This window comes from Maylandia zebra, linkage group LG10 (genome assembly GCF_041146795.1).
Source record: "Maylandia zebra isolate NMK-2024a linkage group LG10, Mzebra_GT3a, whole genome shotgun sequence".
Classification (NCBI taxonomy): Eukaryota; Metazoa; Chordata; class Actinopteri; order Cichliformes; family Cichlidae; genus Maylandia; species Maylandia zebra.
The window spans coordinates 15143143-15156668 of NC_135176.1; the positions used below are offsets into that span (position 1 = coordinate 15143143).

Here is a 13526-nt window from a genome sequence, read left to right on the forward strand (position 1 = left end):
TGTGGGAGGAGGCCGGAGTACCTGAGAGTTCCTGGAGATAACCCACACAGACATGAGACCACAGAAAGGCCCGAGCCTGGATTCAAACAAACAACCGAAGAGCTTCAGACTTTTGGGTGTTGTCTCAAATAAGCTTTTGGGCATTTTTTTTTTTACCATAAAGCCAAAAATCCACACTCTCTGTCCTTGTGGTAAGAGGCCAAAAAAAACAGCTTTAACATTTTGCATCATCTGGTTATTTACAGCTTCAAGGCTTCAAGAAAAAATGAAGGTCGTCAGTGGTGCAAAGAAATGTTCAGAGGCGTGTTTTTGACACTAGAAGAGTCATCAGATGATGACATCCTTCCGTTATGACCTACAGGCAAAATAAAAATCCACCAGAGCTCCTCTTTGATGCATTTACATAAAATGTGTTCACTAAGTAATGACTCACTAAGTCGATCTGCCGGGCACGTTCTGCAGTCGTCGTCTAAACATATAAACTGTTGTCACATTTATGGAATTCATATGGGAACATAAGTAAATGCTGCCATGTTTCACTGTGATGGTTCATGGAGAAAGACCCAACTGTGCTGTGGAAATCGGATGGGCTGTAGAAGAGTGGTGCTCCATGTATGTGTATGTATATATATGTAGAGAGCGAGAGAGAGATTTGTGATACCATGGGGATTTGAATAAATGCCTACACCATCCGCACCCAGAACAGCACCAACATATGAAGGGAAAAAAAGATATGGACTACAAAGTTTATGGCATCATTAAACTATTAAGTTCTTCAGATGGAGGCACTCCCACTGAGATAGAAATGCTTCGAAGGATGAAGGTGATGATAGGGAACAGATATTAGACACAGATGTGCAGCGATTCATTCTTTTTTCCCCCGCTACCACACACACACAAAGACACATCCACCAGCTCTACTCACTGTAGGAGTCAAACATTCAGGCTTTTCCTTTGATTCATCATCCACCTGTATTTTTAACATGAAAAATTGACTGAAATGGTACGTTGTGGATCACGAAAGGTTTTCGCTTAGACAGCAGTTGTCCTTGTTCTCTCCTGGATCACCTGGAGCTTTCTTTAGGTGCCTTTCCAGCTTTGACAAAAGTCCTGCTGGGATAATCACATTTACTCAGGGCCTTCTTGATATGCTTTTCTGCTCCCCTGGCCACCATATCTGTGGGAATGATATCCACGCTGTGTTGTAACGTTCTGATGACACCCAGTTTCTTCTCCAGAGTGTGATGAGAGTCAAAGCTTAAATACTGATCCATATGTATAGGTTTATGGTACAAAGCAGTTTTTTAAATGTCTCCCATTACTGATGGAAATCTCAGTCTAAGAAGGCTAACCTTTCACTTTTCATATCCTCACTGGCAAAGTTGTGTTGGTCCACAGAGTTAATGTGATCAGTGAACTGTGGCACATCCTGAGATTTGATTTTCACCTAGATGTCATCCACATACCTGAACCAATGTGGTCATTGAGGCTCCAGGTTCAGGTGTCGTTTGCAATCAGACCAATGCCCAAGAAAGGTACATCACTTGCACTTCGATTTGGGCAGATCACCGTGTGTGAATACAATCTTACATCAAGTCTTCCAACAACAACAACAACAACAACAACAACAACAACAACGACACAAAACAAAGGAGCTTATGGCACAAGGTTGTCTTCACCCAGTTTATTCAAATTACAAATAGCATCCAGCACCACCTTTGTGCGTTCCAGCTGTGAAATACAGAATGTTTGAGACTAGAAAACAAAACAAAACATCCCCGCTGAAGAGAGAATTGGCAAAACTGTTGGATATTTCCTGTAAGGGCAGCCTTTTTCATTCTGAGCTATAATGTTATTAAGTTCTATGGTGAGGTCTCCAAGAGCTTGATTTGTTTTTATCCAAACGTCTCACCACCATATACAAATATACACATACAACTCTTTTCATCCACAGTCAATATACATAACCCTAGCTTCACCCTCCCTACAGAAAACATCTTGTATTTTGAGTGTCTGGGATCATAACAGGGACAGGTGTGTAGATCTGTGTGAGCCTCAACATTTAGATCCCCAACAAGCATACAAACATCTTAAATCTTTTATCCACAAATAGCATTTCCTATTTTCTAACATTCACAGATTCCCGTATGTAAGTTGGCAGAAATAGGGGTATACGGGATAGATTTGCTCTCTGGTTTGACATGTAACACTTCCCTTTTTAGTGACGCACAGTCAGTTGCTCTTCTAGGGTAAGTTGCTCCTAATTCTGGTCTCGTGTAAGATGAGGGCCACAATAAATAGAGTATAGGTGAGAAAGCGCAAGAGGGGAGACAGATCGGTAGGAAAGAAAGCGAGACAGACAAGTAAGCGGAGTGAGTCCTGCCTCTTCCCCTTCTGGGTAACAGGGAGTGACCTGGTGCCAGGGCCAGCCAATCACGGGAGGATCCAGACCAGTTTAGACCAATCGGATCGCTTCAGTGAGAAGCCTCTGCCTGTTGCTGCAGTTTGATGGCAGTACAGTCTCGTCACAACAGCATGGTGACGGGTTTCTCCAGGAACTTGCGGAATTCTGCGAGCCACTGTGCACCGACCGCGCCGTCCACCACTCGGTGGTCACAGCTCAGCGTCACCGACATCATGTTGGCTACGTCAAACCTGCAAGGACCCGCTGCATTAGACGGCAGTTTAAAATGATACCATGCCATTCTGTTACATTACTACATAAATGCACAGACCCTTTTTCGTTGTCAGCAGGCATGAGGCGTTTCTCTGAGCCACCGACAGCGAGGATGCAAGCCTGAGGAGGGTTGATTATCGCCGAGAAGTTCTTGATGCCAAACATGCCTAAGTTAGAGATCGTGAATGTACCGCCCTGGTTGGGAATATAAAGAGGACAATTTAGGTTTGCGAAGAAAGGAAAAAAAAAAAAAAAATTATCACTCAGTCAGAATATTAAAAGGCCTTACCTGGAACTCGTGAGGCTGCAGTTTGCCGTCTCTTGCTTTGCCAGCGAGAGCCGTCACATCTGAGCTGATGGAGGTCAGTCCTTTGATGTGGGCGTTAAACACTATGGGCGTGATGAGGCCACTGGCTGTGCTCACGGCCACACTCACATCCACCACGTGATTCCTGGAAAACATAAATAAAGTCATTACAGATGCCGGCGCAGTTCTCTCTTCAAGGCGACCCTTTCGAAACTGAAAGACTTATTCCGAGCGCTCTCTGCTGGCAAAACTGAAACTGCCAACCTGAGAAATATCACATCATTAAGATAACAGTCATTGGTGAACTTTATATTTACAGACAGGCACTCTTATTAGAATAAAAGTATAACAATATGTTTTATACTACCATAAATAACTATAAATGGAGAGGTAAATAGTGCTAATAGCAGCATTAACAATGATACAAGTAGGCAGTGGAACACACCGATATAATGGGAAGTCTAATAAAGGCATTGCAACTATTGCACTTTGCACTTGAGGGAGATATTGCATTATTATTCTAAGTCAACAAGCTGCTTTCAGGCACTCTGTTATTCACAAAAGGTGGCCACAGCGAGTAGCTCCGCGTGTTTTGATTTGGCACATTTTTATAACAGATGCTATTACTGACACAAACCCAAAGAGATCTGCGTCTCCTACCAGGATGTTTTGCTTGTTGGGCGAATGTGTAAACGAGTGCACTATAGGGCCACTATTATTCTAAATCAATACTGCACACTTCATCTTAACAACTAAAATAAAGAAAGTCTCACGCAGTGTAAGAAACGGTGCAAGTGACTTCATGTACACTTAAACAGCACAGAAAATGGAAATAATTTCAGCTACGAGCAACGTTAATTTCATTTTGCTACTCTCCCCTCTGCTGCAAATAAACTGACACCTCACCAGTGCTAACGAGACTTTGTCTTTGATTATTAAAATCATGCTGCCCAACTTTGAAATGTTTCAATCAAGCGCAATAATTAAAACAAAATAACAAAGTTAATTTATCTTGAAATTAAAAATCTAAATTTTAAACTTCCCTATCAAGTTAACTTCATTTCTCTGCATCCATCTTGTGGTTGTACACGTCTCGGCTGCTGTGAGAGAACCACCAGTCTGCACTAGTTGCTTTTGGCCGTGATGGTTTCTGCCTTCAGTAACAAGGTTTCATCATTTAAATGACTTACTGGCGTAATGTTCCCCAACGGCATGTAAACACACTCTGTGATGCATGCACTCATTTAAAGATAAGATCCAAAGAGACAATGGCTGGGAATACAAAGCAAGATGGATATTTCCACAGTCAGGAGAACGTGTTTTCTGTTTGCTGCTTATAGGAACTAAACTCCATGTGGCTCTTAATGAGTTTTTACTCACTGACGAATGACTGTGTCCAACCAGGACGAGTTGCATTCAGGAACCTTCAGGCAGGCCAGAGCACTAGCTTTGATGATGAAATCATTCACACTAAGTTTGATATTCTGGGCTTTCACCTCCTGCAGAGAGAAGAGGGTGAAATCGTTTATGAGATGCTGGAAATGAGGTTTTAGTGCAGTGATAAAAACAAAGCTACAGTTACATCTCTATTAGAAAGCACAAACTCACAGCGTTGAGTTCTTTTCTAAGCTCAAGCACTTGGTCCATGTTGACATCTACAGACAAATAATAGTGGGGGATGGTTTGTTTGGACTGCATCAACCTCTGAGCAATGACCTGCAGGAGAGACAAATATATGCACTTTAGCTTTGATCCATTATTCATCACCAAGAGGAATGAGGTGTGCTGGCTGGGTCTGTTTTGATAAATGGAGTGCCCGCCTGTGGGGCAAAATGTGTTAGCACAGGTCAGAGATAACACAGCTACACTGAGATCTCCTCGGGACATTTGCCTCCAAGCTCTCAATACACCAGCACAGCACCCCGCACAGAAGGAGCCGCTAATGCACCGACTGCTAGCAGCGGAAGTCATCACAGAATGTAATGGCCCATCAAGAGGCAGGTGTGTGGTGGTGCTCACCTTGCGGATGTTGCTGATAGGGATGTCTGTGAAGGTGCCAGTTGGTGCAGCAGGGGCTGGTGCAAATGCAGGAGCAGCTGGAGCAGCCTGCAGACGTAGAGATTTAATTTGCATTACAGACAACAGAAACAGAGGTACAGGAAATTAATTAATAATTGTGATTATTTGCCAAAACAGATAAATCACTGTCCTGCAACAGCTAAATGTATCATTTAAAAGAAAAATGGGCATGACTGACAGGGACTTATTGATCAGACTGTCAGTATTACATCGGTATTAAGAAAAGGACCATTAAACAATAAGAATGGGTACACATGATTTAACTGGGCTGATGGGCACTAATGTGACTCAACAGTATGGGTTTCCCTTACAGGTGCGGCTTTTGGTGGAACAAAGTTCTCAATATCCTTCCTGGTGATGCGTCCATCAGGGCCAGACCCTGAACAAAAGAGTATTTAAAATTAAAATGTAAAAGCTTCAGCAAACGCTCTTCGTCCATCACATAGGTCCAGCTACGTACCGCTGACTTGAGCCAGGTTAATTCCTTTCTCGGCAGCGAGTTTCTTGGCAAGCGGGCTGATGAACACACGACCCTTCCTGGGTGCAGCAGGGGCAGCAGCTGCTGCTGGTGGAGCAGGACTGGGTGATGCAGCAGCTGGAGCTGCGACCTACGACATAAACAAAGTGTTCTTAAGGCATCTTAAAACTGTACAAAAGCCAAATGACTTCTTATTTGAAAGTGCAGGTTTTCTGTGAGTCTCACCGGTGCTGGAGGTGGTGTGGAAACCTCAACCACCCCAGTTTCAACGTAATCCTTGAAAGCGGCAATGTCGCTTTCCTTCTCTACAATGATGCAGAGCGGCGCGCCCAGAGGAACATCACGGGTTCCCTCCGCCACCAGAATTTTTGCCAAATACCCTTCCTCTTGCACTTCAAAGCCTGTATGCAAACACACAGGACCAGGCTATATTAAAAGTAAGATCATAAATATTTTTTCCTCTGTAGTGCTGGAAGTGAACACACTTTAGGATCGATGTGTTCAAATCCATTTGGATTTACCAATGGTCGCCTTGTCAGTTTCGATCTCAGCTAAGAGATCTCCTTCGCTCAGCTTCTCTCCGACCTTCTTCTCCCAGCGCTGCACTGTTCCCATCGTCATGGTTGGAGAAAGAGCAGGAAGTGCGATCTGTAACAAATTCCCACAAATGTGAACAATAGACCTGAAAAAGACTGACAACCTCTTAAGCATCTAGTCAAGTTACAACAAACACTGTTAAAGGTCTAGAGAAAATTTCTTCACGATCACCACTGAAGACACTGAATGATGTTACAGGGACATTCACAGCTGAAGTAAGGGCAGGGACAATTTTGTGGCACAGCCTCCAGCAAATTAAAGCCTTTAACCTCTCTCTGATTAAATGATGACGTGGTGTGACATTATTTTTGTTAGTTTTTTTAAATAAGGAGAAAGAAAATAGTCCTTCAAATAGAGAAAGTTAAAAAATATAACAGATAGGGCAGTCTAAAAATGGCAAGTTAGCCTTCTTAGACTGAGATTTCCATCAGTAATGGTGGACATCGAAAAGCTGATACCACAAACCTACGCATACGGATCAGTATTTAAGGTTTGACCCTCATCATCCACTGGAGCATAAATTGGGTGTCATCAGGACGCTACAACACAGAGCGAACACAGACACAGCAGCCAGGTCAGCAGAAGAACAGCACATCAAGAAGACCCTGAGTAAATGTGGTTATCCCAGCTGGACATTTGTCAAAGCTGGGAGTATTGGAGCAGTTGAGACGCATTTTTTCTAAACACCGGGTCTGTGGCTTTTAAACCCCAGAACATGCTGCACCAAAAATTGGTCCACCCCAAGGATCGGGACCCCCGACACAAACAGAGTAAGATAGTGTACGCTGTTAAGTGCCAGGAGGATTGCCAGGATTTACACATATGAGAAACCAAACAACCTCTGGCGAAGCGGATGGCACAACACAGAAGAGCTACCTCGTCAGGCCAGGACTCTGCAGTCTATTTACACCTACAGGCCAGTGGACACTCTTTCAATGATGAGGATGTACACATCCTGGACAGGGAGGAATGCTGGTTTGAGCATGGAGTCAAGGAGGCCATTTACGTGAATTGGGAAAGACCCTCTCTGAATCGAGGAGGGGGCATAAGGGTACATCTTTCACCATCTTACAATACTGTGATTGCAGCCATTCCCCAACTCTCTGTGAATGGTACTCATGGCCATTGATCAGTGGGCTTTGATCAAGGGTCATGAGAATTTGCATAATTAAGATTAAGGAACCGACCTCCCAGCCCATTGTTCCTTCAGTGGGCTGGTTTCAGTCATTATGCAAATGTACTGTTTATAAGATTGGGGAAACCTGCAGTCAGCTGAGACTGAGGAAGTCACTTGGATGAGTGACGAAACGTTTCTCCCACTAAACGCTATGTCCAGATGAACAGAATCAACTTTTGGCGATATAACAGATACATGGAAACTACACATCCACGGAAACTGTTTAATGCCACACAAAGTAGTAAAATCTGACGCATGATCAGAAGAGTCCATAGTGGTATCCGCTTCACTGCCCTGATACACAGTGATCCTGGACAACCCTGATCAAACCAAGACTACGCACACAAAACAGCATCGTAAACAGATGCTGTGCAGTGTGCACATCACAAATCTACGGCTTTCTGACCGAACTCGTTTATGGAGGAGCTCGCTTACCTTCAAGTGTGCGGGATAAGAGCTTCCAGGGGCTGCAGGTTGAGCTGCCGCTGCAGCAGCGGGTGGCGGAGGCGGAGCAGAGGCAGTAGGTGAAGGAGTGGCACCGGCTGCTTTGATCGAATCTAGTGTTACATCCTTAAAGGCTGAGACCAAGTCAGGGCTGCAGAGGAAAATATATCCACAAATGAGTAAAAACTGACACAACTGCATCGAGCCATACGGCACCCTGTCAGCTTTTAACCTCCCATATTTGATTGTGGCACCTGGCAATTTTATTGATATAGCACATTTCATTACATTACATTTCATAACAAATGTAGACGTAAACCAAGCAGCATTAAAGTTTATTTTAAGGGTTTTCTGAAGATTCAAGTCTTTTCATCATGTTTGTTAAAGCTCTAGGATTAATGATGCACTTAAAGGACTGAAAAAAAATAAATAAAAGCAGCATTTTGCCACTATCAAAACAGAGTGCTCCCCATTTAATGTTTTTCAACTATTAATTCGTCCCATTACTATAAAAGAACAACCACCAGTGAACTAACAGGCCTCAGCTCTGAATCTGGACTGTCCAAACACACTAACTTGTCAACTGTGATGCAAATCACGGCTCCAACGTTGACATCTCTGGTTCCTTCAGGAACCAGGATCTTTGCCAGATAGCATTCCTCCAGCATCTCAAATCCCACAGTGGCCTTGTCCGTCTCTACCTACAGAGAGAGGCAACATTAGAAATGTACACCACGATCCTGTTTTGCGGCAGCGTGGGCACACGCGGCTCCTAACCTCAGCTATGAGGTCACCCTCGCTGATTTTCTCCCCCTCCTTCTTCTCCCAGCGAGCGATCGTTCCTGTCTGCATGGTGGGCGACAGTGCAGGAAGCTCCACCTGAAGAACAAGCAAATGAATAAAATCAAAAGTTTAACCTAAAACTTAAAATAAAAAAAATTATCTGTATCATCCTTTTAGAGTATCCAAAAGGCCAGTCAAAAAAGTGCCATAAGTCAGGTGTTGTAACTGCTGTTGCTACATCATCATCATCACCTCATTCATTGCTCAATAAAATGACCTACATCCACTTTACCACATCTGATTTTTATTGAGTTTTTTTTATATAACAGCAAAGATGAATGACATGCTATTGGTGGAGTAACACAAAGGTGGAAGGACTACTGAGAAGCCTTCCACTTTAGAGTCAAAAATAGAGGGTTTCATTCAGGCTCACAGCCTCAAATCTGCACCTATGCTCAATTAACCTAACAAGCACACCTCTGGACTGTAAGGGGAAAGTGAAGCTGCCAGTTTCATGATTTAGGGGACAGCATGTAATTTCCACATGCAGCACTCCTGACTGACAAAGAGGTATAAACCAGCAGGTCACTTAAATTGGAGGACGAGCATGTCAGACTTCCCACGTTATAATTGTTTCATGTTTTCAGGAGTTCCTGAAGTTGTTCCACAACCAATTAACCATCAGCTCCCTCAAAGTCCTCTGTCTAATGCAGTAAAGGAGAACACAAATCACCTGCTCTAACTGACTTCAATACACTTGGGGAAAGTGACAAAGTATGAATCTAGTCTTTTTAAAACTTTACAATGAATGCGCTGTGTTAAAATGTCTCAGACAGAGGCAAATATCGATAGTACTGAAACAAACACTGATATTGGGATCAGATTGTGATACAACCTGTACTTTACTTCTAATGTCTAAGATCTAAGTTCTGTGTTAGATAAATTATTTTTGGAGAAAGTAAAATATACCTCAAACATTTGCTCAGAAAAGTGTCTGAACCTTTTCGCGGTACCTGTCACATCTTTGTTTTTTGTAAGCTATAGCACATTTAAATAACAGTGCTTTAGAGAAAGGTACATTTATGTTCCAAGTCTAAAAAAACTGTTTCAAAATAGATGACAAGCTGAAAGCTGTACTTTGTTGTGGAAACAAAATACAGCCATTATGGAAGGCAAAGCTCAGTCAGTTAGTGGTCATTAAAAGTTGTTCACAAGTTGCAAATTTATGATGAATCACCTCATAAACAATAACATACTGCTGTTCCCTACTTAAGCTGTCTTTATAGGTTGCAAGTATCGGGATTGGCAATCCGAAACCCTGTATTTACTTGGTATCGGGATCGATACCAAATTTTGCAGTATCGCTCAGCACCATCAGGCATGTGTTACGTTTTTATAGCCCAAGTATTTCCTATGGCCTCCGTGTTTGGGGCACACAAGTCAGGTTTGACGGATTGGTGTCATTCAGGAGAACCGCAGCACAAACAGTCACAACAGTGTCTCCAGTGAACAGTGGAGAAACTAATCGTTCAACAGTTCCTGCTAACCTCATACAGGGAAGAGCCGGATTTCCAGCTAATAAACAGAACCACGAACAGATCTCTGTAACAGGCAGGGAGGTCAAACCAGCTAACGCGGTGAACATGGGTGCTATAGCAACCTGACACCGGCTCCGGTAGCGTTACCTTCTGGTGTGGCGGCAGGCTGTAGAAGCGCTTGCACTGACATCCACTTGCTAGCTGGGGAGACCGCAGAAGAGTCGCTCTGTAGCTGAAGCCGGAGTCCAGAGAGGCGGCTCGGGACCCCGCTCCATAATGAAGCCGTCTCAGACAGCTGGTTCCGGGAGCAGAGCGGGAGCTGAGCGCAGCAGGCCCGGCCGGGAGGGCACGGGGACACCGGAGCCCGGAGGACGGCCTGAGCCGCAGGATCAGACGAAGCATTTCGCAGCGGTTGGGATACTATACAGAGCTGGTGAATAATATGTATGACTTACACCAGCATGAGAACTACACCTACACCGAGGGGTCTCTTCTCCCTGACAGCCAACCCCTATTTAACTCCTCACTTTCTAATGACCTCCTCCAGCCCCAAACACAACCATTTACGGCTTTCTTGCTTGTGCTGTCGTAGCTTTGTCGTTGGTGTCGTAAATCGCAGCGGCTCAAAATTCAGTCGCTGAATACCCCCAAAACAAAAACAAAACAACAAAAAAAACACCACCACTGTCAATATAAGTGCAATGCTAAAGAAACAAAGTAACGCAAAGAAAAAATTATAATAAGAACTGTTCAAACTGTTTTTAGCGATAAATGTAATTGTGCTGTAATCACATCAATGACCACATGATGGCAGTAGATTCTTTTACTGGGAAGTTTGCCTGGGTTCAGCCAGCCTGTGAATCTTGATTTGAATGTATCACAGTGAGAAGTTTACATATACCCATCATAGCATAGGTAGGTGACTGTTGAAAGCCCACTTTTTATATATGTTGTTGTAACTGTTTCAAAGTTATTAGCATGAATCTGCAATGAGTTTTCTTCAAATAAAAGAGGACTTCGGTAGAACGAAATACAATCTCCATGTGTTTCATTGAGTGTCTAGCACGATCTACAATATTTGAAAGTATTGTTAAAAAATTCCATGAGTTTTTCTGAAATCTTGCTGTCATGCCTACACACATCAACCGAAGGAAGAGTTAAGCCTGTTTCAAGCTCCAGCCTCTCATCCTAGGCTGATGTGCGCCTTGCTTGATGGGACAAATCAGACATTCCTAAGCATCACATTAGATTCCTCTTTCACTGGGATGCCACAGTCTCATAAAACGCACAACCCTTTGTGTACGGCGATCACAAAATCTGGTGTGCAGTGAGCTCATAGATGAAACTAAGGTAACTCACAAATATGAACTATGTGAGCAGAAACGTGTCTGCTGAAATAATAGGAGGCTTAAAACTACACATTCTCTCTTTAACAAGGGAGCTAGAGGTTGGCGAATGGAGGGAGGCCAATCTTCAGACCTTCAATACTGCAAAATATCAGTAAACAAAACTGAATCCATTTCACCCACATTACAATTTCTGTTCAACTGCCAGGACAACTAAACTTGAAATCAGTTACTGTTGTCTTGGGGGTTTCTGTTTCTTTTCCCTCCCCCACAGATGAAGCAGAGAAGAGGAAAAACCAGTTCAGAAGTCACCCCCCTGCCCCTGGTACACCACCAACCTCTATTGATTGAAAGGTATATTTTTATTTTTAAGAAATAAAAAAGTTAAGTTTACTCAGAATATACAGTTTAGTTCAGTTGCTAATGGAGTGATGCTTAGTTAACAAGCTGAGTTAAATAAATGTGTGGTGAATGATTGTTTAAACTAAGTATCATCAGTTAATGTAACTCTGTTATTAGTATATTCAAATGATGATGCATTACCACCACCAACTGGTAGAATATGGAGATAAAGCTCATCAGCTATTATTTGACATAAAAACTCACAAAGTGTTAATTATAAACAGAAAAAATCACAGCTTAACCTTGAATGGTTTTAAGCTTTGTCCTTCATTACTTCCCATCTCTGCTGATATCACATATCCACAAAATAATTAAAGCATCTGATTGGTGCTGTTATAATAACCTTTCCCTGAACATTAAAAAAAAAGAAGAGAGAAATCATTGATTTCAAGCGACAGCGAGGGGCGCTCAGGCCACTGGAATCAGGGTTGACGTAGAGAGGGTGCTTGCTTTATATTTCTGGGAGGTCCTTAAATGGACAACGAACGGTGCTCCTATTATTAAAAAGGCACAACAGAGACTTTATTTCCTCAGAATACTAAAGAAGGCCCACCTGTCTGCAAATCTATTAGAGTCTTTCTACCTCTGCTCAATATAAAGCCTCCTGACGTACTGTATAACAGTCTGGTTTGGGAACTGCTCAGCAGCAGACAGAGAAACTCTCCACAAGGTGATAAAAACTGTTCAGGGCATCATCGGCCAGCACCTGCCGCCTCTGGAGGACATCCACTGGTCTGTTCACTCTGCTCCTCCCTGGGAAACGGTACAGGTTACTGAATTCACCCACTGCCAGATTAAAGAACAGCTTCTACCCAGCGGCTATCACTGAACCCTCCTCCCACTTGTGACATTACAGTAAGTTTCTACTCACTATAGACTCGGTACCCCACACACTTTTTTGCAATAAGATATATTACATTTTCATAAGTGGCTTCACACTGCTTACTGTCGTTTTTTATATTTCTTTGTATTTATTCTGTGTATCTTGATAATTGATCATTTTATTGTACTCCATTTTAAATGTACATCCAAACCTCCAGGAAATCTCAGTGTTTATCCCACAGACGATAAACGTTCTGTCGTGTCAGTTTTCATGAAGCACCAGGAGTACAAACACTTCCTTTGCCACACTTGACATACTGTATGTATCGTAATCAAGCCTCAAGTTGGACCCAGAAAGCAGACCCAGACAACAAAGAATATTAAAGCCTTTATTTTCATCACACAAGAAAGGACTAAAGAGGATAGAGGTAACAATTAGCAGTGACAAAATACAGTGGTTTGGTAAACATGGCGTGGTGACGTAGCTATGAGCAACCAGAGAAACGGGACAGTGACAGTGAAGGTAACTGGAGCATGGCTGGTATGTAATGGTCACACTTGGGAGAGAGGAGAATGGAGTTAGAACGGGAGCCAAGGGTGAGTTTAAGAGAAGGTGAGTATGACAGTTTTTCCTAGCTTACTTGCAGGAGGAGTGATAGAGGTGGCGTGAGTCCAGGAGGATTCGTGAGTGTGAGATGGCTGACCTGAGTTCAGTTGGGTCTGAGGTGATGAGTGGGCAGGAGGGCATGCAGGTGAGGCGCCAAGGAATTCCCAGAGAGCAGGTATGAAAACAGAATCCCAGAGGTGAGTCTCAATCATGCGCCATGAAGTATCCGGGAGCAACTAGAGCAAGAGATAACAGCATAAGCAGAGCAC

General features: G+C 43.2%; 1 protein-coding gene across 1 annotated transcript; it reads right to left on the bottom strand.

Annotated features, from left to right (window-relative positions):
• Window positions 1-1669: 1669 nt before the first annotated feature.
• Window positions 1670-10662, bottom strand: dlat (dihydrolipoamide S-acetyltransferase (E2 component of pyruvate dehydrogenase complex)). Its single transcript, XM_004564057.5, has 14 exons — window positions 10228-10662; window positions 8537-8638; window positions 8336-8460; window positions 7751-7910; window positions 6063-6189; window positions 5767-5942; window positions 5524-5671; window positions 5375-5442; window positions 5004-5090; window positions 4593-4700; window positions 4365-4483; window positions 2967-3129; window positions 2736-2872; window positions 1670-2655 (listed from the first exon to the last, which is right to left on the bottom strand). Exons 1-14 carry the CDS (start codon window positions 10480-10482, stop codon window positions 2526-2528), a joined length of 1905 nt encoding a protein of 634 aa, XP_004564114.3. The 5' UTR covers window positions 10483-10662; the 3' UTR covers window positions 1670-2525.
• Window positions 10663-13526: the final 2864 nt, after the last annotated feature.

Coding starts and splice junctions, on each gene's coding strand:
- dlat (XM_004564057.5), bottom strand. CDS start 10,482: ATGCTTCGTCTGATCCTGCGGCTCAGGCCGTCCTCCGGGCTCCGGTGT. Junction 8,639..10,227: donor GCCTGCCGCCACACCAGAAG/GTAACGCTACCG, acceptor CTTGTTCTTCAG/GTGGAGCTTCCTGCACTGTC. Junction 4,701..5,003: donor CTATCAGCAACATCCGCAAG/GTGAGCACCACC, acceptor TCTCTCCTGCAG/GTCATTGCTCAGAGGTTGAT.